The 23,496-nt window shown below is 42.0% G+C and overlaps 1 protein-coding gene across 1 annotated transcript in view; it reads left to right on the top strand.

Annotated features, from left to right (window-relative positions):
• Positions 1 to 23,496, top strand: part of MSH3 (mutS homolog 3) — a 94,471-nt gene that overhangs the window by 29,639 nt on the left and 41,336 nt on the right. The window contains exons 9-13 of the mRNA XM_030968778.1: positions 3,764 to 3,876; positions 5,601 to 5,715; positions 12,029 to 12,113; positions 12,688 to 12,797; positions 22,941 to 23,073. Coding sequence (XP_030824638.1) covers positions 3,764 to 3,876; positions 5,601 to 5,715; positions 12,029 to 12,113; positions 12,688 to 12,797; positions 22,941 to 23,073 — 556 coding nt within the window. The remainder of the gene's footprint in view (positions 1 to 3,763; positions 3,877 to 5,600; positions 5,716 to 12,028; positions 12,114 to 12,687; positions 12,798 to 22,940; positions 23,074 to 23,496) is intronic.

Raw genomic sequence — 23,496 nt, 5'->3', positions numbered from 1 at the left:
AAAAATTTCATACTAAATTTTAGGAGCAGACACCTTCCCAAATTCTGCATCATTGGTGTCCTTGTGTTATGATACAGGGATGTGCAGGGAAATTTTGGTCTGTGCACCCCTGCATGTGAATGTACTAAAGCAGAACGGGCATGGCAGGATAAAGGTAAAATTCTGCAGTTACTTGCTTTCCTTAGGAGGAGTTACTGAGCTTTAAGGAAACTGAGTTTAGAGGTGTTTGTTTTGCAGCAAGTCTCTATTCGCTTTATGCCTGTTTAATTGTGAATTGAACAGAGCAACAAGGAAGTGATTCCTGCTTTATGCAGCAAACTGCAGTTAGCTCTTGTGCTTAAAGCAAGCTCATTGCTAATAAAAGATTTTATTATTTTTTAGGTATCTTGAGTCCGTTTCAGTAAATTAGTTTTATTTATGTTGTTTCCTTTTAGCTTCTAGCATTTTCATAAATGTTTTTCTTAAGAGACCTTTCTGTCAAAGTGAGAGCACTCTTTTCAATATTTTTCCTACAGCACTCGTTAAGCAACGAATTTTAGGTTGATGCATTGAATTGTCAGATAAATAGAGGAATTAAACCCAGCAGTGTTGATCCTTTTTCTCTTTGCCAGCAGGGTGACAGATAAATCAGTCCCTCCAGTAACAGGAGTAGGTTAGGATGCACATGTTACATTATACATTATTGCATTACTGATTACAATATTGCATTAGTCCATTATTTATTGCATTGTTGCAGTGTGGTGTGCCTGTGTGTGTTGTAGGATGCCATCCTTCATTCAGCTGTCTGTGGACACGCTGGTTTCAGACCCTTGGCTGTGGGTGGTGGTCGCATCCTTGGGCAGATTTTGTAACTTACCTGGAGAGCAGAGGCAGATCTGCCCCACATGCAGGGCAGGGAGGAACAGGGTGCTCTGGTGGGGGGCACAGGGGGTTTGTCCCTCCCTGGTCACTCAGTGTCCACTCCAGGGGTGCAGAAGGGCTGGGCAGGGCGGCTCAGGGAGCTTTGAGAGGTTGTTGGGTTGATCTCTGGTGAGCATGGCTTGTTTTCAGGGAGCTGGGAGCAGCTGAACTGCAGCTCATTTGGAGCTGCTGACAGGAGTGATGTTTACAGAGGCTGATGGTGAATTGACTTCTGATTTAAACAGGCATTGGTGGCTGGAGAGATAAAATAAGCATTGACATATCATCCTGCCTATAATCAGGAAAATGGCCTTTGGTGATCATCTTGCTGCACAAAGGACACTCATGAAAACCTTCTGCAGCAAACTTTGTTTTCATGCATGTTGTTAAAAATTTAGGTTTTTTTCAAGCATTGAATCTGTAACTTTCCATTTTTTTAATGTTATCTAAAATATCAGGTGCATACTCTTCAGCCAGAATGTCATATATATATTTGATGTTGCTGTATCTACAATACAAATATTTAAATATTTGAAAATCTTTGCAGATCACTGAGTTAAGAATTTTAAATTAGTGAATAATTTTGAATGTTTCCCATTCATTGAGTTGACAAACAAAAATACTGTCAGAAGTCACTGAACATATATTGATTGTAACTATCATATTCCAGAGTTTATGCTGAGAAGTTGGATACATTTGGTTATAAAAGGGAAGACAATCAAATGAATTAAAATTACAGCTATGAATGTTTAAACACTAGAAAGCAAACAGGTGTGGCATGAACCATCCAGTGAAATACACCCCAAACCCTTCCTTTTTGACTTTCTTTCTACAAATCAGCTCTGCAGACCTTGTTAAGCCTTGCTTTTCTGTAGGCATTGCTGTGAAAATATAAAGAGGCAGAAATTAAAAATTAAAACACAAGATGGATCATGGGTAGATGATTTGTTTGAAGGATGGAGTTTTGCACCTTGGCTAAAGGAGCTCTGCAAAATAGGTTTATATGCATTGATAGTTATCGTGGCGTTGTTAGTCATAGTGCCTTGTGTACTTCACTGTGCTCAGCAAATGATGAACAAGGCCATCAAAGAAGTTTTTTTCTGTCCAAGAGAGAGGGGGGGAATGTTGGAAATGGATTTGTAGTGTTCTCAAAGCCTGACAGAAGGCTCACACAGTGTGCAAACTTTGAGACAAGAAATGCTGGCTTGGAAATGCCATGGAATGGGACAGACATTGCTGAGAGAGAAATGGAGCTAGAAACAAGTTTCAAAGGGTGGCCTTGTAAATAAGATACTTTGGAGAAACAGAACTGTGAAAGATGCACTGTAGTGACACCCACAAGGGGTGATTTTAGCTGATTGGCTTTAAGGCATTTACAGCATGGCGTGGCTAAAGCTGGCAGGCCAAGAAACTCTTACAGTGTATTGTAATTAGGAAATAGTTGGCTTCTGATTGTGATGGAGTGAATTATAACATCTGTACTGTCTCACCCTTCAAATGACACTGAAAATGGAATCAAAGTTTTGAAAACACCTCTCAGTTGTCCCGTCTCTGGGTCAGGAAAAGGTATTGTCCAACACAAGGGGAAAAAGGCAAGGAAGAAAACAGCTGACTGGGGTTGGTGTTTTCCTTTGCTTGAAGGATGTTTGCTCATCCTGAGAAGAGTTGGGGAGAGGGGACTTCAGAGAGTGTAAAGATTCAAAACTTAATTTGATCAGTCAGTTGAAGGCATAGCAGGATTACTGAGCATGTGCTGGGACAAGTCTGGTTAGTTGGACATGTGTTGTGGGAATTAACTCTCCTTTTTGAGAGCTGGGCCTCAGAGATGTATTGATCCTTTCAGGTGGGGTATGTAGAATGTGAGGCAGAAAACCTGTCTGTTTTCCCTGTGAAGTTGGAAAGCCCTGCTGAAGGGTATTAATTAACTTCCATGCTGTAATACCTGCACAGTCCCTCTCATTGGCACAGTCTCAGTCTTCTCAAAGCAGTTGGCTGATTCACATCCCATGGGGGTGTGAGAGTGAGTGGAAACCCTGGGGCCGAGTGGGTTTTGTGTGTGTCTTCTCACTGGAGCTTTCCCCTGGCCCGTGGCTCAGTGCTCACTGTGTAGCTGTGTAATTCTGCTCGAGGCTGGCAGGGCCACCCTGAGTTCTTGTTTGTGGTTTTTTAACCAGCATTATCTGTTCAGTGCTTATCAACAACTGTGCAAATTGCAATGATAAGGCTGTGACCAGTTTTAATCCCAGCCACCAGTTAGGGAAAACAGGCAGTGTGGAAATGCTGCATCTTGTAAAGTTTGGTGTGTTTGGTGGTGCTGTTAAACTGGGAGGAGCTGCTGATACAACTGATATAAGTGATATAACTGCTGGCTGGAGAGGGTTATCAGTAATAACCCATCCTTGGCTGCCTAGACTGCAGTAAGGCTAAAAGAAATCCAGCTCTTTCCTTCTACAGCATGGAAAATAAATCTTCCAAAGGATAATTAAATATGGAATGGGATAGGGTAATAGCTTAAGTTTGATAATCAGTCTTTAAGAAGAGGTAAAGCAAATACTTGCTATGATTGGTGAAGATGTATTAGTATCTACCTTGCAGGTATGCTACACCACCTCTTGCAGTCTCTCTTTTGGCTGCGCTTGCTGCTGTTTGGGTTTGCTTTATTCGCACTTTCACAGAGGTTAGAAGAAACATTTGAAAAAATACACCATGCTTGGAAATGTTTTCAGCCTACTTTAATAGCTCATCTCTTAATTCCTTACCCATTCAACTCCTAACAAAGCAAAGACAAAAGAAAGTGCACCTTTGTAACCTCCTTCATGAAGGGTGTGTAAAAACCTGAAAGTTAATTTTTTTTTCTTTGCAGGTTACAGGATGACAGAATTAGGATAGAAAGGATGGAAAACCTCAATTTTGAGTACAGCCATGCTTTCCAGAGGGTTACTGACTTCTATGCAAAAGAGGTGCCTGGTACTGCAGGTATGTTCATTCAGATTTTTATGCAAAAGAAGTGCCTGACATTACAGGTCTTTCATTCCAAATACCTTTGTAGCATGCACTCTGTTAGCCTTTACAGTCACACAGGCTTTTGGCCACCTTTGCTTCATTCTCTGCACAGTGGGATGTCATGTTGAGCTTGGAGGAAAAGGAGCATTATTTAAATAGAAATGAAACAGCGCTACCATTACTTTTTTTCATAACTTGAAGGTGTGTGTTTATACAGATTTAAATTTAAACGTACATAACAGCTGAGGGAGATTACGCAACATCTGAAATGTTCCTGAAATTCACTGAATCCTGGGATATTTGGGGCTGGCAGATTCCTCTGGAGTTCCCAGCCCTGCCCAGGCAGGGTGCCCTGGTCCATCCCACAGGAAGGTGTCCAGCTGGGGCTGGGATGTCCCCAGACAGGGACACTCCAGGCCCTCCCTGGGCAGCTGTCCCAGGGCTCTGCTGTCCCTCCATGGACACAAGTTCTCCCTCCTGCTGCCCTGCACCTCGCTGCCCTTTCTTTGATGGCCCCTGCTGCTGCTGCTGGCACTGGGCACCAATCTATATGGATTGAGGACATCCCCTCTCAGCCTTCTCTTCTTTAGACTAAACAGGCTCAGCTCCCAGTCTCTCCTCATAAGAGAAGCTCCAGCCTCTTAATCATCCTTATGGCCTCCACTGGACCCTCTACAGCAACTCCCTGTCTTTCTTGAATCTGGAGCCCAGAACTGAAGACAGCATTCCAGATGTGGCCTCATGTGGGCAGGGCAGAGGGGCAGGCTCCCTCCCTGACCTCTTGGCCATACTCCTCCTGATGCATTCCAAGATCCCACTGGCCCTCCTGGTCCCCAGGACACTGTCAGCTAATGGTCAATTTGCCATCCACCAGCACCCCTAGGCCCTTTTCCACAGAGCTGGTCTCTTGTGGGTCACTCCCAGGCTGTTCTGGTACTTGGGGTTATTCCTCCCAAGGACCTGTAGTTGTCCTTGTTGAACCTCCTTAGGTTTCTCCCTGCCCAGCTCTCTCAAACACAATGTCCCCTTGGGGAACACAGTGTCCCCAGCCCCTGCTGGCCACTCCTGATGACCTTTCCTTCTGCATGCTTGGTGATGACCTGCAGAGCCACCTGTCCCATCACCTTCCCAGGGATGGCTCCTGAGAGTGTCCTGGGCCCTCCTTCTTGCCCTTTTTGAAGACAGGAGTCACATTCTTGATAACTAAGTTCTAAAGTTCTTGCAGGTGTTACCTGAGAACAGCTTTGAAAACGTCCCTGGAAAAAGCTGAACTGTGTGGGTTTTTAAAAATACCAGTTTGTGCTGTGGTATCGTGGAGTGAGTTTTCCTGTTGCTGCAGCTGGAACAGGCACGGTAGTAGAGCTCTGTGCACAAAAATGAACATGTCAGAATTCCATTCTTAGTCTGTATATTTAGAAGTTTGTTATGCCAACAGTTAGTAATTTTTTATGAAGAAAAACTCATGAGTCAAATGTTTCCTGTTTCATCATGTATTTACACTGTTGCAATGTGTCTGCATTATTTGGAATTATGTGTTACTTTGGAGCCTGGCTTTATGCTGATTTATAGATGTCATAAAACACTGTATATACATTACAGATTTCTATTAGAATAACTTGAAAAGCAGATTATCCTTTTTCTACACAGTGGATTAACCAGAAAATAAACATTTAAGAAGAAAAATTGTTTTTTTTTAGGTCCTCAAAACCTATCTGTAATACTAAGCTTGGATAAGCCTATTATTTGCTCTCTGGCAGCAGTAATTACATATCTCAAAGAATTTAATTTGGAAAAGATGCTTTACAATCCAAGGTAAGTTGCCTTATATAAATTTCCAATTCAAAGCACCACGCCTTGTAAGTTTTAGCAGACAGTGCCCCTGATTGTAATGAAAAACTTGCTGGTGATAAACATACTCTTTGTAAAAATTACACCTTGCATTTGATTTCCTAATCAGAAGTGAAAGAATCAAGTGGTTCCTTTGAGTGGTGCTTCAGGAGAACCTTTATGAAGTATGTTTGTGCAGACATTACTGTCAGTGGTGGGAATGAGCCTGTACTGCTGCCAGGTGATACTGAAAACAAACAAGGTGCAAAAACTGGTTGATACTAGGGAAAAAAAATTAAAGTTTGTTGGTATCAGCTGTTGCATCTCAACCTCAGTTTTACTGTGTAACCAAAATGTGGGGCTTTTCTGGGCAGCTTTAAAAAAAATTTCTGTTGCAACGTAGCTTTGCAGATGTTGTTGCAGTTTGCCAGCAGTGTGTAAATAATGTTTTCTTTCTGTAGCTCTGGAGGCAGGTATAAACTCTGTGTTGTAATGGTCAGGCAGTCTGTTTCAGACTCAGCAGGTCTGTTTCAGCTGTTGAATCTAGTTATCAGTTTTAAGGAAAACTGCTTAACATATCCTGGCTTTCTGAAAAGTCCCTTGGCTGGACTCAGGGGTAAGCAGGAGTGGGGAGAAGGATCATGGCAAAAGCTGTTGCTAGAGCACCACCACTTGTGCAAAGTTTCTGCAAAACCACACTGACATGGATATGACCTTGTCACCTCTTAAGCAGTCCCAACACCTGGGTTTATTAGATATGCTGAGATGAGTACTCAAGATTTGTGACAGGCTTATGCTGGTGGAATCAAATGAAAATGGAAAGATGTCATTGCTAAAGCTTCTCTTATCCTGTCTTGCATGAGTATAAATCATTGCTGTCCTACCTGGCTTAGCTTTGGAAATGTCATTGAGGCGTATTAAATAAAACAGCTTTATCTGTCGTGGATCCTCTGCAAAATATTCTCCCAGTTGTCTCAGTATTCCTCTGTCCCATAAGTATGCAGGATTTAATAAAGTCAGTCTGGCTGCAGAGTGGAAACTTAGAAATATGTTGTGTTATTTGTAGATCATTCACAAGTTGTGTGGGATTCTGAGAGTTTGAAGCCCAGTTTTGAAGGACTCCCTGCATTACCAGTTTAGATTACCAGCTGCATTTAAAACATGAACTGCAGGTGCCAGCTTTACACACTGCTGAAACACTTTCCCAGGTGTCCACCAAAATATTTGGAAATTATATGTGTCCTGAATTTTGGGATGGATTTCTTTCCCTAAGTTGCTCTTCTCTCCAAGTTGTACTTGAATGTTATCAAAAGGTTTGATGTGCTTATGGAACTGATGGGGAAAGAGTTCTTGTGGCATCTTCCCTGCTGATCCATCAAGGGGTGTGTTGATCTGTGGTGCTCCTGCCTGCTTATCTTCTTTGGTGGCCTTTAAAAAAAAAATTGTTTTTTTTAATATGCTGGCATAGGTGGGGAAATCTTGTAGAACTTCCGAGGAAGAAAATGAATTCCAAGGAAATGCCATTTTATGGTCAGCTCGTGGGTCACTGCTGTCACAGTGCCCTGTGTGCAATCACACAGGAGGTGAATGTTCTTTCAGCTGGAGAAAATGTGAAATCCATCTTTTATGTAGAAGTAATTCTGTAGCAGAGGACAAATATAATTATGTGGAGGCTTCTGTAGCAGCAGTCAGTCACATTTGTAACAGCTGCATCCTAAAATCAAGTACATTATAGACTGGGAAGGAAAAGCACTAAATCTCAGCATTGGCATTTGCCTGCTGAAGGTTGCTCTGATGGATTTGTGGGGACTGTATGAGCATCTGAGGGAAAAGGCAAAGTACTTAATACCTTGGTGAAGTTCTGTGAAGAAATAAAATAACATTTCTTGAGATAACTTTGTGGTCAGGAGCTTGGATTCTGCTGTGTTTGTTTCTAAAGCCTTTGTGCTCCAACTGCCCAAGTTCCACTTGCTGCTTGTAGTGTGTCATGGGGATCAACAAACTGAGCCAAATACTCAGAAAAACTCTACTTCAATATTTTTTCCTAATGCCAGTGAAATGCTATCTAAATACTGAACAGTGAAAGACTTTTAAGCAAATGATGTCAGGCTCATTAATGTCCTGAATTAGGAAATAGAAGAGAATTAACTTCCATTGCATTGTCAAGGAACCTGATATTCCTAGAAGAATTCAGGTCAGTGAGCATATACAGATGAGTCAGAGAGCATGAAGTGGGAGTTGTGAGGTAGTTTTCAGTTTGTTAACGTCTCACAGGTCTGGATGAAGAAGACCTGTTTGATAGGAAGAATGACAGAAAAATCCATTTCACCTCTGTACCTTCTTTGGACAAACACTCTTCTCCCAGCTGAAAAAAAAGTTTCCATTTCAGTTTAGTAGGAAGAGTCATAAGTTACCATGTGAGTCAAGGAACTGGTGGGGTGAAGCAGGTTTTGCTCTCATATTTTGATGAAACTTTTAAATCTACTTTTAAGATCCTAAAAGAAGCAAAACTTTACAAAGAAATAAAGATTTCTGCCACAGCAGGACCCCAATTTTGGGTAGGTTGCTTTAGACTTCCAGCAGCAAGTAAAAATACATTTAATAATAAATGGTAAAAGTTTTTGTTAATCAATGTGTTCTAATACCTTTACATACGGAGAGACCTTTATTAAAGGCTTTTGTCAAGAAGTTAGTACACAGGTAGGAGAGGTTTTCAAGCACATTTGAATACCCAATTTTGTTTGAAAAAATCATCATTGGCATAGCAGTTGCTGAGGAAATGTGTCATGGTGTGTTTCAATTTTACCTCTGTGTTTTCCAGCATGTTGTATATGGAGGAGAGAGACTTTGTAGATAGTGGTTTGTAAGTTTTGAACAGTGATGGATGAATTTCAAGAACTCATGCACAAAACAAAAAGGGATTCAGATCAAAAGTTCTAGCCCTGTGGAAGTACTCACTAATGACTGTAAACCTGGTTAATTAAACACAAAACTTAGTCTTGGGCTTGACATCTGTTGCTACACAGATTGTGGTAAATGTCTTTGGTATGGAACCTAAAAAACTAGCTTCTGAAAAATGGAGACACTTATTTTTACTTCATAAAGCTTTTAGGGATTCTTGCATTTATTCTGTATAAGTTTATTTAGTGGTTTATTCACTGCTAGAGATCTCAAAGACATAGACCCTGGAGCTCTGTAAAAGGTAATTGAGCAAAGACAATCTGTTGCTTTCAGGGTGCCTTGTAGCTTCACTCAGAAACATTAGAGATTTGGAAAATTAAAGTAGTTGAAAGTTCCTGATCTAAATAACATGCATTCACTTAGGCTGAGATACCGAGTATGAAATTTTATGTATTATCTCCTGTGGAGAAAATAAGGAACACAGCACATTAAAACCACCATCCACTGCAAGCTTCTCGAGAGGCAAAATCACAGAATCCCAGACTGGTTGGGATCAGAAGGGACTTTCAAGTTTCTCCAGTGCCACCCCTGCCATGGCAGGGACGCCTTCCACTGTCCCAATGTCCAGCCTGGTCTGGGATGCAGGGGCAGCCCCAGCTGCTCTGGGCACCCTGTGCCCGGGCCTGCCCACCCTGCCAGGGAACAATTCCTTCATGGAACTAAATCTCTCCTACCTTAGTTTAAAGCTGTTCCCCCTTGTCCTAACTGCCTGTGTAGAAAGTTGCTCTACTCTTTATTATAAACCCATTAAGTACTCAAAAAATTACACAGGTGATCCAGTTTCTCGAGTTACAATAATAACTGAAGTCTGGGGATGTGCTGAATCAGAACAGTAACCTTTTCATACTCATCATCGTGTGGTCCTGCTCTGAAAAAGTAATTTTATGGGCAGGAACCTCATTCTCATGAGCGTTCCCTGTAAGATTCCTAAATCTCCCTGGAAGCTTCTGTTTGTTTACTCTTTTCCTTCCTCTAAGCCCAGAGATGGCTTGACCCTGCCTTGCCACGCTCCTGTTATGGACTTCCCAGCTGTGTCCATTGCTTTCCATTGGGTTTTGTGCTGCTGGGGTGCTCAGAGAGTTGCAGGGCTGTGCTTTGAAGCTGGGGTCACAGTGTCACCTGCAGGAGGAGTTTTGGCCCCGTGATGCTGGCCAGTGATTTCTGGAAGGTCAGCAGTGCAGGGAGGGCTGGCAGCAGCACACCAGCACCTCACACCAGGCTTGTGCTGAGACCTTTGCTGCAAAACCAGCCCTGACTTAATGGTTACCTACAACCTTCTCCTGCCATCTGGTCTCTAAATACCTGATGGAGAATGTGGGGTTTTTTTCCACATTTTTATCAAGTTTTTCCACATGATCAAGTCCCCAAGCTGAGGGAAGATGAGTGGGTGGAAGCAAAACATGTTCTGTGCTGTGACATGTGGAATTGTTGGTTGGGCATATCCTGCAGTTGATCTTGGCTGTTACTCATGTACTCTAAACTCTCAATTACCACGATTAATAGCAGGGTGAAGTAACTCAGATAAAGAAAACACCTGGGTAATGTAAGACACACATAATTTATGCTGTGAAAACAACTTCAGCTTGTCTGATCCGAAAGAACTGTAAATACACTGTGAAAGAAGAGTAAATCCACTGTGCAGTGGAGCAGAGTCATTTGTCTTCAGGCACTCCTGAGCAGCCCTGTGTGAACAGAGTGTGTCCTGTGCTAGCTGCTCTAAAGCCAGGAGAGGTGTGGCAGCACCAGGACCAGAAAAATCCACAATCCTGAAGCTCTGATGTGACAGGAGCATCCTCTTGGCTTTGGAGAGCAGATGGGAGGGCTTGGCTCTCTCCCAGCTGGGTTTTAAGAGACCAGAGGCTGGGGCAGTGGCAAACTGGGAAACTGCATTGGTCCTGCTGCAGAAAGGTGCCTTTGGAACAGCAGATGGGATTTGCTGCTTCCTGCAGGGAAACCAAGCAGAAATCATTCTTAATTAATTTTTGCCAGCATCAGCAGTTGTGACTGAGGATAATAAAAAGAAGTATTGTTTTGTTGCTTACAATGTTGTGTAATTTGGAAAGTGTTGCTGGTTTTGCCTCCAGTGTTTTCTTTTGCTGGTCAACTTCCTTGGTTTCTGAAATAGCACACAAAGCAGAATAATTATGACTATGGGTACAGTTCTGAGTCAGCTGTACTTCCAAGCTGTCATTAAACTTCTTGAGGGCCTTCAGTTGAATCTGCTTTTTTTACAATTCTGTGGAAAATACTTCTAATTTGACCCATTATTTAGGAAAAAAATTGGTAGCAAGCCCAAGCACCTGCATATGACATAAATATATAAGATTAGTCTCTGAATATTTCATATTTCTGAAAGTTTTGGTGCAGTTCTTGTTTTTAGGGTAGTAGTAATGCAGCTGTGTGTGTAACAGGAAAAGGTAGAGCATTCAAGTACTTTTCCAGAGGGTTTAAAATTGAATGCACTGAAAAACTTCTTGTGGGTCAAAAAAGTCAAGAAAACTGTTTTAAATCTTGCCCAGCACGTGGTTCTGCTTAGTCTGGGACAGCAAAGAGTGTCCTAGATTCTGTGCAAAGGGCAGTCAGCAGGATGATTAACCCAGACAATCATGACTTGATTTGTCAGAAGCATTTAGTGAGGATATTGCACTTCACAGTCCTGACTACTGCGTGTGTGCCTGAGACTGAAATGATTGTCAGGCCAAATGTGACTGCACAGCTAATACCAGTATTTTATTAATGGTGATTCTAAAACAACACAGCCTTTGGGTTGGCCTCATCCAGTTCTGCTAAGGGGTAACAAAAAGTCAAGTAATTTTGATCATGGTTATTTCATATTGAAACAAAATCAAATAGTTTCAATCTCCCGTATTTCTATTTTCCTTAATTGCACTTGCAGGCTGTTTAAATTTGCAGTAGTAATGAAGAAAAATATGTATTTTGATGCAATATTTTGATGATGAGTTGTGTTAAAAATTTGTTCCATTCTTGAAGTATTAATTGTTAGTCCTGTCAATGCTAAATTGTAAACTGAATAAATTAACCACTTAGTGGAAAAGGATTAGGTAACAGGAGGGCTGGATTTTATTCAGAGCTTTGTCAGAGTCATTGTAGGAAATGGGGAAGTGAGTCTGAAATTTTATTTTCCCAAGCAGAAAGTTAAAAGAAGTTACTACTGTTCAGTTCTTTTATTTATTTGAAGAGATTTTAATTTCTTGCTTGACTTTTAAAAAATTATTTGCGAAGCTGTTGAATTCTCTAATGTGAGAAACCTGAGAGTGTTTCAGTGTTCTGCCCATGCCCACATTTAAGATACAACATCTGAAATTCCTCTCCCCAGCAATTTCAAACGGTTGTCCAGTGAAACAGAATACATGACAATTAATGGGACAACAATGAAAAATCTTGAAATTTTACAGAATCAGGTAAGGACAAATGTAACATTTTTTAATAAATGCTGAGATTTTCGTGGCCGTTTGATATACTTTTCCCAATGAATTTCATCAGATTTGCAAATCTGACCCATAACAGTCTAAAATTATTTTAAATGGGATCAGACTGAAGGGAGATAACATTTTCAGAAGCATAAATGAAGTTAATCTGTACTACCTTTTAGTATGAGTTAGGAACTGTGCTGCACTTTGACGAACAAAGAACTTTCCTGAAATTTAATTTCTTCAGCAACTGCAGTTATGTCTGCAGTAGAGCTTGTTTCTGTGCTCCTGCTCAGAGCTTTGTGCACAGACTTATTTTAACTGTTTATTTTTGTCCTGTTAATTTCCTAAAAACCATTTTCTAGCCAAAGGAAAAGCATGCTTAAGTATTTTACTACTCCTGGAGGTTCTTCATGTAAGGCATTGGTGATGAATGAAATTGATAATGAATATACAGTTGCCATATCTTAAAGCCCAAACACAATGTTTTGAATAATGTGAAGATCCTCCCACTGCAAAACTGACAGACCAGGCAAAAATAATGAAGTTATTTTCGTTATTTCAGACTGACATGAAAACAAAAGGAAGCCTGCTCTGGGTGTTGGATCACACTAAAACTTCATTTGGACGTCGAAGGTTGAAGAAATGGGTGACCCAGCCCCTGCTGAAACTGAGGTGAGGTGGTTCCTTATCCTGGGTTCAACCTTTGTTTTCTGCTTGTGATACTGAGTATGGCCAGTGAATTTGTTTGTCCACAATACCTGAGATCCACAGCAGATGACACAATAGCAGTGAGGGATGTTATATTTAGGTTTGCAGGAGTTAAACCACTCTTTTGGGCTCAGATAAATAGCAGTGGATTTGGACCAAGTTAGAAATTCCTCTGCAGAAATCAGAGTGGGCACCATTCTAATTCTGTACCCTTTTTCAGACAGTGCATGAGGATGACCTGGGATTGGAGGCCTAAATGTGCCAATTAATGTTGGATGTCTTTCTTGCTTCACAAGTATTTACATTTAATGTGTTTAATTTCTTCTGAAGTAGCTGTGGATGCCTTTGTTAACCCTATATACAATGTTTTGCACAGGAGAGGGTTCCTTTTTATTAATCCTGAAAAGTGATGATTATGTGGCCACTCCAGTATTTTGACCTGTGCTTGATTTATCAGTGCTTTAGAAATGCTGTGTTCTGTAGCAGTACTGTGCTGGTTCTCGCTTGTCTCAGTTTTGAAATGGACTCCATCTTTTCTGATTTCTCTTGGCAGACTCGATTTGAGTGCTGTGGTTGAATGTGTGGTAAATAGCAGTGTTGAGTCCATGGGCTGCATTTGCCCACAGTTTGAGTTTTTGGAACCATTCATTTGAATGTGTGTTTCCTGAGCATTGTCAATGTGGAGTTCATTGAAGTTGTCACTTTGTTCCCTTCACTTGTAGCATACAGGAGATCTTTTGACTTGGTGATCCACAGTATTTTTCCCCTCTGTTTTACTGTTGAAAACAAATTAAGCAGTTTTAATTTTCATTACTTTTTTTGACAGGTTTAAATAGTGAGATATACCATTTTTTAGCATTTTGCTGTTGTTGGTAATTTACAACTGTTTCTTCAGAAGCATTTTTTTTCCTTGACCAAATCTAGTATGTTAAAGCACTGTACTTCTCCAGCATCACTGCTTAATTTTCTTATTAGCCCCCTTGTAATAAGTTAATTTGAGTGGCCCTTTTAAAAAAAAAATTCTTCTGATAATAGCTTTTGTGTATCTTTCCCACTTCCAAAGGCTTTTGATGTAACTATCCTAAACAGCATGGGAGTTTACCCGGGCATTGTGTCATGAAAAGCATTTAGGTGGAATTTCGGGGCTGCTTTGCAAGGGTAAATGTAAATAAATCAGTTTATTTCCCTCCCTGCCCTGGAGACATGCCGGGTGTGTGTGTGCAGCTGTCAGTGGAGGGAGCCAGAGCCCTGAGGATGGCCCTGGGCAGGAGCTGGCTGGGCTCCTCCCGGGGCTGGCCACAGCGAGTGACCACGCTGAGTGACCACGCTGAGTGACCACAGCGAGTGATCACACCTGTGGGGCAGCAGCTCAGCCACCCCTCCACAGGGAAATGGAGCTCCTCCTCCCACACAGCACAGCAGGCCTTCCCCAGCACGCCAGGCCCTCTTTGTTAACCAATATATTTAGTTTATAATCTCCCTTGTCTCAGTGCAGAACCGGCCTCACAGGTTTGTGGGTTTATTTCCTCCTCTTACCCCTCTCTCCTTCCTCCTTCTGCTTGGCATTTTCAGGCTGCTGTGGCTGGAGGTGATGGTGCTCCTCAGTACTACTTGAGGCTAAAGAAGCTGCTTTGGTCTGTGTACTTCTCCCTTTCTGACTCTCAAGTTGTAATTTTACATAGTTAGTGCATCAGGCATCTGGCAGTATTGTTCCCAGTAATGCACACAAATGCACTCAGAGAACATTCCGTAATTGCAATTCACCTGTGCCTCCTGGAGTGACATTCTCAGAGGAAGTAAGGCTCCTGTACTGCATCTTTTCCAGTCAGTGAGTAGGTGTATCAAGAAGCGAGAGGGTGTAATTACTGCTTTATGCCTTAGAGTTGAAAATCACTTGGGATGATGACTAAATTTCCTGTGAAGAAACCATACATTAGGGTGAATAAAGATGGAATGTGTACGGACTCATTTGGGCAAGCTTCAAGATACTCTCTAAATCATCAGTGATGCAGTACATGTAGAGACAAGGTGTATACATTTGGGAAAAAAAGAAATGGCAGAAAAAAGTTTAACCAAGTGGTGTGTAGTGTCCTCAGTTACTCACCTGGGTGCACAAAGATAATGAGATAAGAGCGTATCAGTCTCTAACAACTGAGCTTTTCAGGAGGAATGGGGAAGGTTGTTTTTCTGCAGAAGTTAGGTATTTGGGGGTTATAGAAGTGTTGTGTTACCTCTGAAATCCAAGTTCCATCGAGTGCCTTTCTCACCTGGTGTCTGTAGGTGGAAGAGAAGGGGATGATGGTCTGGAGGATTTGTGGATGAGGGAAGGCTGCTGTCCCCACTCAGGCAATGGGGTTCCTGCAGGAAAGGGGCCAGAGCAGCCAGAGGGCTCAGGACAGCATCCAGTGCTGTGTGCAGTGCTGGAATCTGACATGCAGGGAGCTCTCAGAACCTTGGGCCTGTAAGCCAAAGCTTAGAATTAAACCCAGGATTTGATCTGAGACCTTGGGAAAGCCTCCCAAACTCAGGTGCTAGAAGTGAGATTGTGGATTTGTAGTTTAAAGCAGAGACACATTGAGCTAAGTAAAGGCAAGTTTAGAGTATCAAAAAAAAAGTAAGCATGGGGTGTCAAACAAAATAAAAAATTTTATTGGTAAACAAATCCCATCTCAAATTCTTTCCAAAACTCCCCACAAGTGAATTATCACAGTGCCACAGTTACAAAAAATTTCTTTCCTAATGGGAAGTAGGTCTCAGAGCCCTTGAGGCTGATGTCAAAGTCACTGCTTCTTCAGTACCTACATGAGGAGGAGAAAGATAAAATTCACATGGGCCTGGCTGAGCAAACCTGGCTCTGGTTTTAATCTCTTGTTGTGTTGTTTATTTTGGATGTTGATCTGTACAGACACTGCCCTGCACATGACCAATCTGAAACCTGACCTCTGCAGAATGTGTCCTTCCCTGTCTCTGTATTATCCATGGTTACCCACTGCCTCCCTCCTTCCCTTCCAGAATCTTCTTTACCTTTCCCGCCTTCCCCAGGTGTCAGGAGTGCTGATTGCCCATCTGCAGTGCAAACAGACAAAACAAATAAACACTGCATCCTTTCCCTGGCTGGGCATTAATTTGCGTCTGTGCCTTGCTCAGCTATTGATTCTTGCACAATTCCTTGGAAATCTGTTTTTTGGATATATCAAACACACAGCCTTGTCAACGTTGTGTGTTGAGTTGAACAAGGAGTTCAAAACTGGAGAAGGGATTTCTGGTGCCGGGAGGAGGGAGAAGCCTTGCTGTGGAACTGGGGAGAACCTGGCTGCTGTTCGCCTCTGCTGCAAAAGTGCTTCCTGTGAGTTAAAAGGATTTCCAGAGCAAAATTTAAAAACCTTAGGGATGTGTGTGAGATACACTGGAAGGGTGTGAGATGTGGACATGAGTTCGCACAGTAATCTCTCTCTTTGGGGTGTTCTCCACAGGTTTTTGAGGGTTTTCATGATTGAAGTACTTTAAGCAGACTGAGTGACCCACAAGTGCCTGGATTGTATTTCTTCAATATTCTTTTGTCTCTGTTGGATTTTTAGTGCTACATATGATGTGCCTGCATTTACTTGTGGCCAAGATCACCTGATCTTTTTTTAGTTACAGCTGATGTTTAAGAAATGAGAAAAGGAGTAAATTGTCAAGAAAGGAGAAAATTGTATCTGTTTAGACAGTTGCCCAAAACATGTCAACCTTTGCTTTGTGCTTCAGAGAAACCAAAATTTTAATTACCTCTCAAGAGCTGTAATTCCATTTTCCCCCTGGGATTCTAGCATACTTTGTCCCCTGTTTTTTCCAGTTCTGGACAAGATGATGCTTTTATAATACTAAAGCCTGGTAGGATGGTATTGATAATTAGTTAGTCTGAATATGCTTTGTCCACAGGAGCTCAGAATGACTGGCAATGTAGCAAATTCAGAACTGCACAGTTCAGGACTACAGACAGTTCCTTGTCTACTCCTGAAGAAGAGGAAGTGTAAATTGGCACTGCTAATGCAACATTACTTGCTTGGAGGATATATACTGTAGAACTGGGAGGAGAAGGGTCCCTTTACAGTGAGATTGGCAATGACATGTGTTTTGTAATATAAAATAATGTCTTGTTCTGCATTTTCTCGCTTTGAATGTATTGAGTGCTGCTTTATTTATACTTCTATGCACAAAGTATAATTCTGAAGGAAAGTCTTTCAAGTTTGACTTCGTCCTTGTTCTCATAATTAAAATATCAGGGCAGTAAAACAGAATGTCTAAATGTCCTTGTCCCATCTTATTTTGGAGTTAAACTGGTTCCCATTTGATACCATCTTTATCCAGAGCAGGATTAGAAGATATATTTTTTTCCCCAGCAGTTATTTATGAATAAAATCCACTGATCCTACAGCAGGACTAAATTTTCCTCCTAAGAATAACAACTTTATAGAATCAGTGCCAGTATAAAATGCACAAATGCAGGTTACAGCATATGCCTGAGATCTCAAAATTGTTGTAGGAAAGAAAAAGATTGCAGCATCATCACTTGTATTGATTCATTTTTGCTTAGCTGTGTTTTGGTCCCTTTGCTGTGTCTAATTCCTTATAAATGCAGCAATCAGGCATTCATTCATGTTGGCTAAAGTAGCTAATTGTTCCCTTTTTAGGCACAAATAGCTGAAATATTTTGTGTATGAACATAAACAAAAGTGTTTGATTGCCATTTGCATATTTTGGACGTTCTTTTAACAGATGTGAAGCTAAAGTTTAGGGTGCTTATGTACTGCTGCTCAGTATTTGAGATCCATTCAGGAGATTGTCCTCTCCTGTTGGACCTCTCTGGAGACATCAGGAGTTTTGGGCGTAAATTACTTTAAAAACAAGTGAACAGATCCAGAAGGATGCTTAATTTTTTTAGGTTTCACTTAGATTTCACTGCACTATTTATAACTACCCTTGTTTGTACTATTTCACTGGTCCTAATGGATAAAATTCCAGGGGTCACACCAAAATTTAACAAATTCATCCCATAACTGAGCCAGTTTCTAGCTCAGCCGGCACTTAGGCAGAAAGGCAGAGGTAAGGGGGGCATCCCAGAGCACCCAGGATGGGCAGGGGCTCGTGGTGAAGGGAAGGATGGAGGGTCCACAGAAGGGTACAAATCTTCATTAGTAATTAATAATCTTCATTGCACACTTGGCAGGGAAATTGATCTGTGAGTCCTCAATGGGAGGTGAGCACATAGCAGTGGGTTTGACCAGAGTGGAGAGAGAGGGAGGTGGATGAGAGGAGGGGAGAGGAGGAAAGGCAGAGAGGGGTCGCTGATGTTCCTGTCCCCAGTTCCCATGCAGCTGACGGGGTGTCTGAGCCCTGGGGTGTCACCACACCTGGGCCCTCCTGCCTGCAGGGACCCGTTCATGGTGACATCTCCTGCCTGCAGAGGAGCTCCTGGCTCTCTGTGCAAAGCAGGTAAGGCGGGCAGTCTGTTCACACCTGTCTGGAGAGGGCTCCAGGGCTGTGGGGTGGTGCTGACCCTGCTGCTCCCTGACCCTGCTGCTGTGCTCTGCTGGGCTCAGCAGGCGCAGCACGGGTGTTTGTCCTGGAAAAGGACATCCCTGCCCCTGCTCCAGCCTCAGCAGCCTTGGCTGGCTCTGCAGCCTGTGCCTGTCACTGCCGGGGACTTCATCCCCCTGGCCCCCTGGGCTTTATCCGCTTGTTCTTTGGAAGGGTTAGGAAAATTAACCCACAAACAGCAGAGGTTTATGTCCAAAAAGGAGACACAGGAGTCCTTTGACTTTATTCCAATCAAGGCAGAGGCCATGGGGCATTCCCTGGGGTCTCTCACATTTTTGGAGGACTCAGCCTCCTTTTTATCCCAATTTCCCAGCCACATTTCCCTTCTCTCTTTCCCCAATTCTGAGGCACTTGAGAGGTTCAGACTTCCCAGAGCACCTGATCCCAAAGATTTCCCTCTAATGTACAACCCTCCCTTTCAATTTTTAATTCTTATGGAATTTAGGTGTTTTTCTTCCCCATTGTTTCTTTCCTCTTTCAATGTCTAATTTCATTTCTCAGCAAACCTAAAGTTTATTTGTAAAAGCAAAATATCTTTTTCCATTCATCAGTCAGCGGAATCCTTCCCATTGTTTCTTTTCTCTCTCAGTGCTGGTTTTATCCCCCAGCAGACCCACAGCTTGTCTGTAAGGACAAATCCACCATTCCTCTCAGAAGGACATCCTGAGTTTATGGACTGCACAGTGGGAATTCTGCCTGGGCTATGGTGGCATTAATTGCCTATCATGCAAGGGAGTGGTCTCAAGCAGGGGACACTCTGTACCATTTGACATTGTCTTTAACTTAATCAGCTCATCCAAAGTCTTCCTTTGTCAGCCTGGTCTGAGGGGAGGTCAGAAAAAGCCCCATAATACATAAGTGAGTAATTTAAATGGTACATTTTCATTCTTTACAGTGCTGCAGTTAGGAGGCTGTTAGGCTTTGATTTACATATCATAGCCTATGGAAAGCAATGTTTGTTGTTTCATACCCTTAATTATGGTTTTTTGAGGGGTTGAATTCCTGTCACTGACAGTTCTGCACATCAGTTGTGTCTTAGAATGGATTTAATAAAATAGTCCTAATTGTTTACACTGTTATTGAGTTATGTCCTTAGCATGATGAATGAATTCATACTGTGTGCATTTAGCATAGGTTAAGAGATTTCTGATAAATTTGTATTAATATACCTTGTATTTAAATAATACCTTACATGAATGAAAATGTCCTTAGTTCTTACATAGCAGTTATGTTATCAATTTCACTTTCTTTAGTAAAGATACATTATCACATCTAAAAATGCCAGGTTTGTTTTGCTGCAGGAGAGACCAGCAGATCTCTGTCACCACACCAGCAATCCTGTTTAGGCTGCTCAGATGTTAATTCAGTGCAGTGCTTTCGTGTCTGCAGCGTTCTACTTTGTCAAAATAATTTTTAGTTCGGGATTCAAACATCTTCTTCGCATTTTCTAATTTTCTGTATTGTTCACTATTTGGCAGCAGAATAATGCAGGAGAGTATCTCATTATTTCACTTCAAGTAGTTCTTTTAAATGACTGCAATAACAATTCTGCAGTTAGATTTTGTTATGTTTAAATACACTGAAAAGTGATTTTAGTATTGTATTAATGATGCTATTCTTAGATGGAGGGTATGGCAGAAGTAAGAGTATTGCTTTTAGTCAACTGAATTATGTTACATTATTCCACAGAAGATTGCTTGGAAAATTGGATAAAGCTCAGATTGCTGACATGGTTTATACAGATGAGAAAGAACAGGCTAATATTGCACCTCAGTGCAGCATGAAGTAGTAGCCAGTTCAGCTGGCTGTTGGGTTTCTTTGCATAATGTTAGATCCGGGTTTTCTGGTGGTGGAATTCTTTTCCAGACCATGCAGAGATTGGCAGCCCCAACTGTGCAGTGCAGAACAAATTCCTTCTGAGATGGCTTAGCAACTGGTCAATGCAAGACATATATTTATACATTGGCACTCAATGAAATGTTTGTTAATTTAAACATTTATATATTAAATATCTAAATATTTGACGTTTAAAAGCATACTTTGAAATTCATCATCTGTTTTTATGGGATCTCGTTCCAGTCCTTCCTTCCTGATGGGTATATGGTGTTTTAGACAATTCTTAGCTGTACTTCATGTATTTTGAAATAGGAATCCCAGTGGGTTTTCTTTACAGGTGGAAAAAAATGGGTCACTTGGTACTGAATGCCATTTTCCTGACCCTTTCTTATTTGTGGGATTAAAGCAGAAAACCTGTGTGGATGCTTAGTTTTAGATTACTGGAGCTCCACTAGCACAGCCATATGTGAGGATGATTAAAGTGCAGATTAAGCTTTGGAGGGAGGAGTTTTTCAAATATCTGCATCTATTTTACATATTACTGACAGTTTCCAGTTTCCATTTGGCCACATAGTAAGAGTGCTGTTTAAATTAACTAACAGAGTTCTGCTGCTTACAGTGCCTTTAATAATGAAAAATAAAGGTTTTTATCTTCTTTAAGGTACATATGTGTATAATTTACTATATATACATATGTGTATAAATTTAGTTCAGTACTCCCTCATGTGGAGGAGAGGTGTTCCAGGGTTTCATGTACAGTTATTCTCCATGAAAATGGGATTGTGGGTGGTGACACTGACCCCTCAGAATGTCACTGCAGTGCCACCATGACACTTTCTGAAAAATCCTCTTTGCCCAAGATCTTCTCCAGGGAAGCTGAGAGGCCTCAGAAAAAAATGAAAATAATAATTATCTGATTGCTTGGAATGTGGTCTGGACATTGTTTACCAACAGGTGCATCTTTGATTGGTTTCATGTGAATTGTTTTTAATGAATGACCAATCACCATCAGCTGTGTTGGGACTTTGAGTTAGTCACGAGCTTTCATTATCATTCTTGTTTAGCCTTCTGATGTATCCTTTCTCTTTCTTTAGTATAGTTACAGAATAGAATAGAATAGAATAGAATAGAATAGAATAGAATAGAATAGAATAGAATAGAATAGAATAGAATAGAATAGAATAGAATAGAATAGAATAGATCAGCCTTCTGAGAACATGGAGTCAATTTCTCATCTCTCACCTCATCCTGGGGACCTCACAGCACCACTGCAGCTGTTTGGTGGCATTGTGTGCTCAGGGTGTTCTGTGGCTCTGGCACTGGTGTCAGCCCTGCTCAGGTTCCTCCCTGTGACCCTGCTGTCAGTGGGAGCTGCTTCCAAGGTGCCTGGCTGCCCACAGGAAAGGGGGAGATTTGTAAAATGTGCTGTTAGATTTGTGTTTAGCTGAGAGCACACCCAGGCGTGATTCCCCCTTTCACATGAAGTGCAATAAAATTTCAAGGACTCTCAGATTCAGCTGTCTTCAGGGCCAGAGGCCTCTGGCTGCTGGACTGTTGTAATGTCTGCAACCTCTGGAGGTGCCTGATTTCTTTGATTTCCTCATGGACACTATTTATGAGCAGCCACACTGGCAGCTGGCCTGAAACCTCTGCAGTAAAAGCCACGGGCAAGGCAGGCAATCTTGCAAAAATGTTAAATTTGGATTGCATCCTTAGTTCCCATCCCTCTGTGCTGGCTGAGCTCTGAGCATCTCGCTGGTCCCTGGGAATGTGGGCTGGGCTGCTTTTGCACACACTTGTCTGGGGTGTGGAGTGTGTGCATCAAGGCACTGATTTCTCCTTGAGCTGCCCGCGTGGGTGGGCTTTGGGTACACCCATTGACCCTGACTCTCAGTACTTCTCTAAGAAGCAGCAAAAAGGGAATTTGGTTGCATAGAAAGCAGAAATGGAGTTACCTCTGCAACCTGCAGCCAGTCCATGGATATGTTGGAAGGATACAGAGGAGAGTCTGTGAAAACTTGGGTGAAACTTGGTGGTGGTTGTCCATTCATTTCTGCAGCACTTTGCTTTTAACAAAATGATTGTAAGGAACCTGCCAAGAGCTATGGAATCACCTCTTCTCATTAAAAAAGTGTTTTCTCACTTCAGGAGGGTGTTTCTGTGACTTCAGTCCTGAAATAGGCAGATAAATGTTACAGCTTTTAGCAAAAAAAAAGGTAGAAAGCCCAATGCAGTGCTGATCCAGGTAATTACCAGTCACTGGTCAGGAGCAGACGGGGGAAAAATGGTGGGGTTGTAATTCTACAACCTGCTGGGGTGAAGTGTGGTGTGTGGGGTGCAGTGTGAGCTCCAAACCCTCTGCCCATCCTCCTGCACTTGTCTGTGCATGTGGGGTGGAATGCTCGGGGTTCAGTGCTGCTGCCACCAGGAACGCGTGCTGAATTGGGCACTGAGGTGTGTCTTGTGAGCACAGACAGGGCACAATGAGCCCATGGCCAGGATCTGGCTTGAGTTTGGAATGAAATCCCGAAATTCTCTGCATTCCTCAGTTCTTCTGCTACTTGTGAGGATGTGGCATTAGTCAAAGACTGAAACAAATCAACCCAAAGCAAACCACAGGAAGAGGTTCACTGCCTCCCCCTTCCCCTCAGAGAAACACAAGTTTTAATTGTTGATCTTCTTCTTTTGCAGTGAAATAAATGCCCGGCTTGATGCTGTGTCTGAAATTCTGCTCTCAGAATCCAGCGTGTTTGGTCAGATTCAAAATCTTCTTTGTAAGCTGCCAGATTTAGAGAGAGGCCTCTGCAGTGTTTTCCACAAGAAGGTACACCCATCATTACACTAATTGATTGTTTTCTGAACAGCATCATTGTGTCTTAGTGTGCTTCCATTGGGCTTGCATGTTTGTTTAAAAATGTTTTCTACTTAGCAGGACTGAGGCTGACCTATTAAAGGGACGTTGGGTTTATAAAAATCAGATGTGGTGAAATCTTGCTTTGTGATCAGTGATGTGCTGGTAGAAGAAATGTCTGGGTAGGGTTCTGAAGCACATGTTTGGACTGCTGATGGTAACAGGCAGACATGTGCAGTGCTCATGATTTAGTGTCTGGATTCAGGGAGGAGGGATGGTGCAATAGGCCCTTCTGCCTTGGACTGTTATTTGCCTTTAAACCAAAGCTTTGCATTCCATATGCTTATCTAAAATCACATGTGCAAGTGGAACCACTTGGCTGCTGATAGCTGTTTG

This window comes from Camarhynchus parvulus, chromosome Z (genome assembly GCF_901933205.1).
Source record: "Camarhynchus parvulus chromosome Z, STF_HiC, whole genome shotgun sequence".
Lineage (NCBI taxonomy): Eukaryota > Metazoa > Chordata > Aves > Passeriformes > Thraupidae > Camarhynchus > Camarhynchus parvulus.
This window is presented reverse-complemented; position numbering and strand designations above follow the sequence as displayed.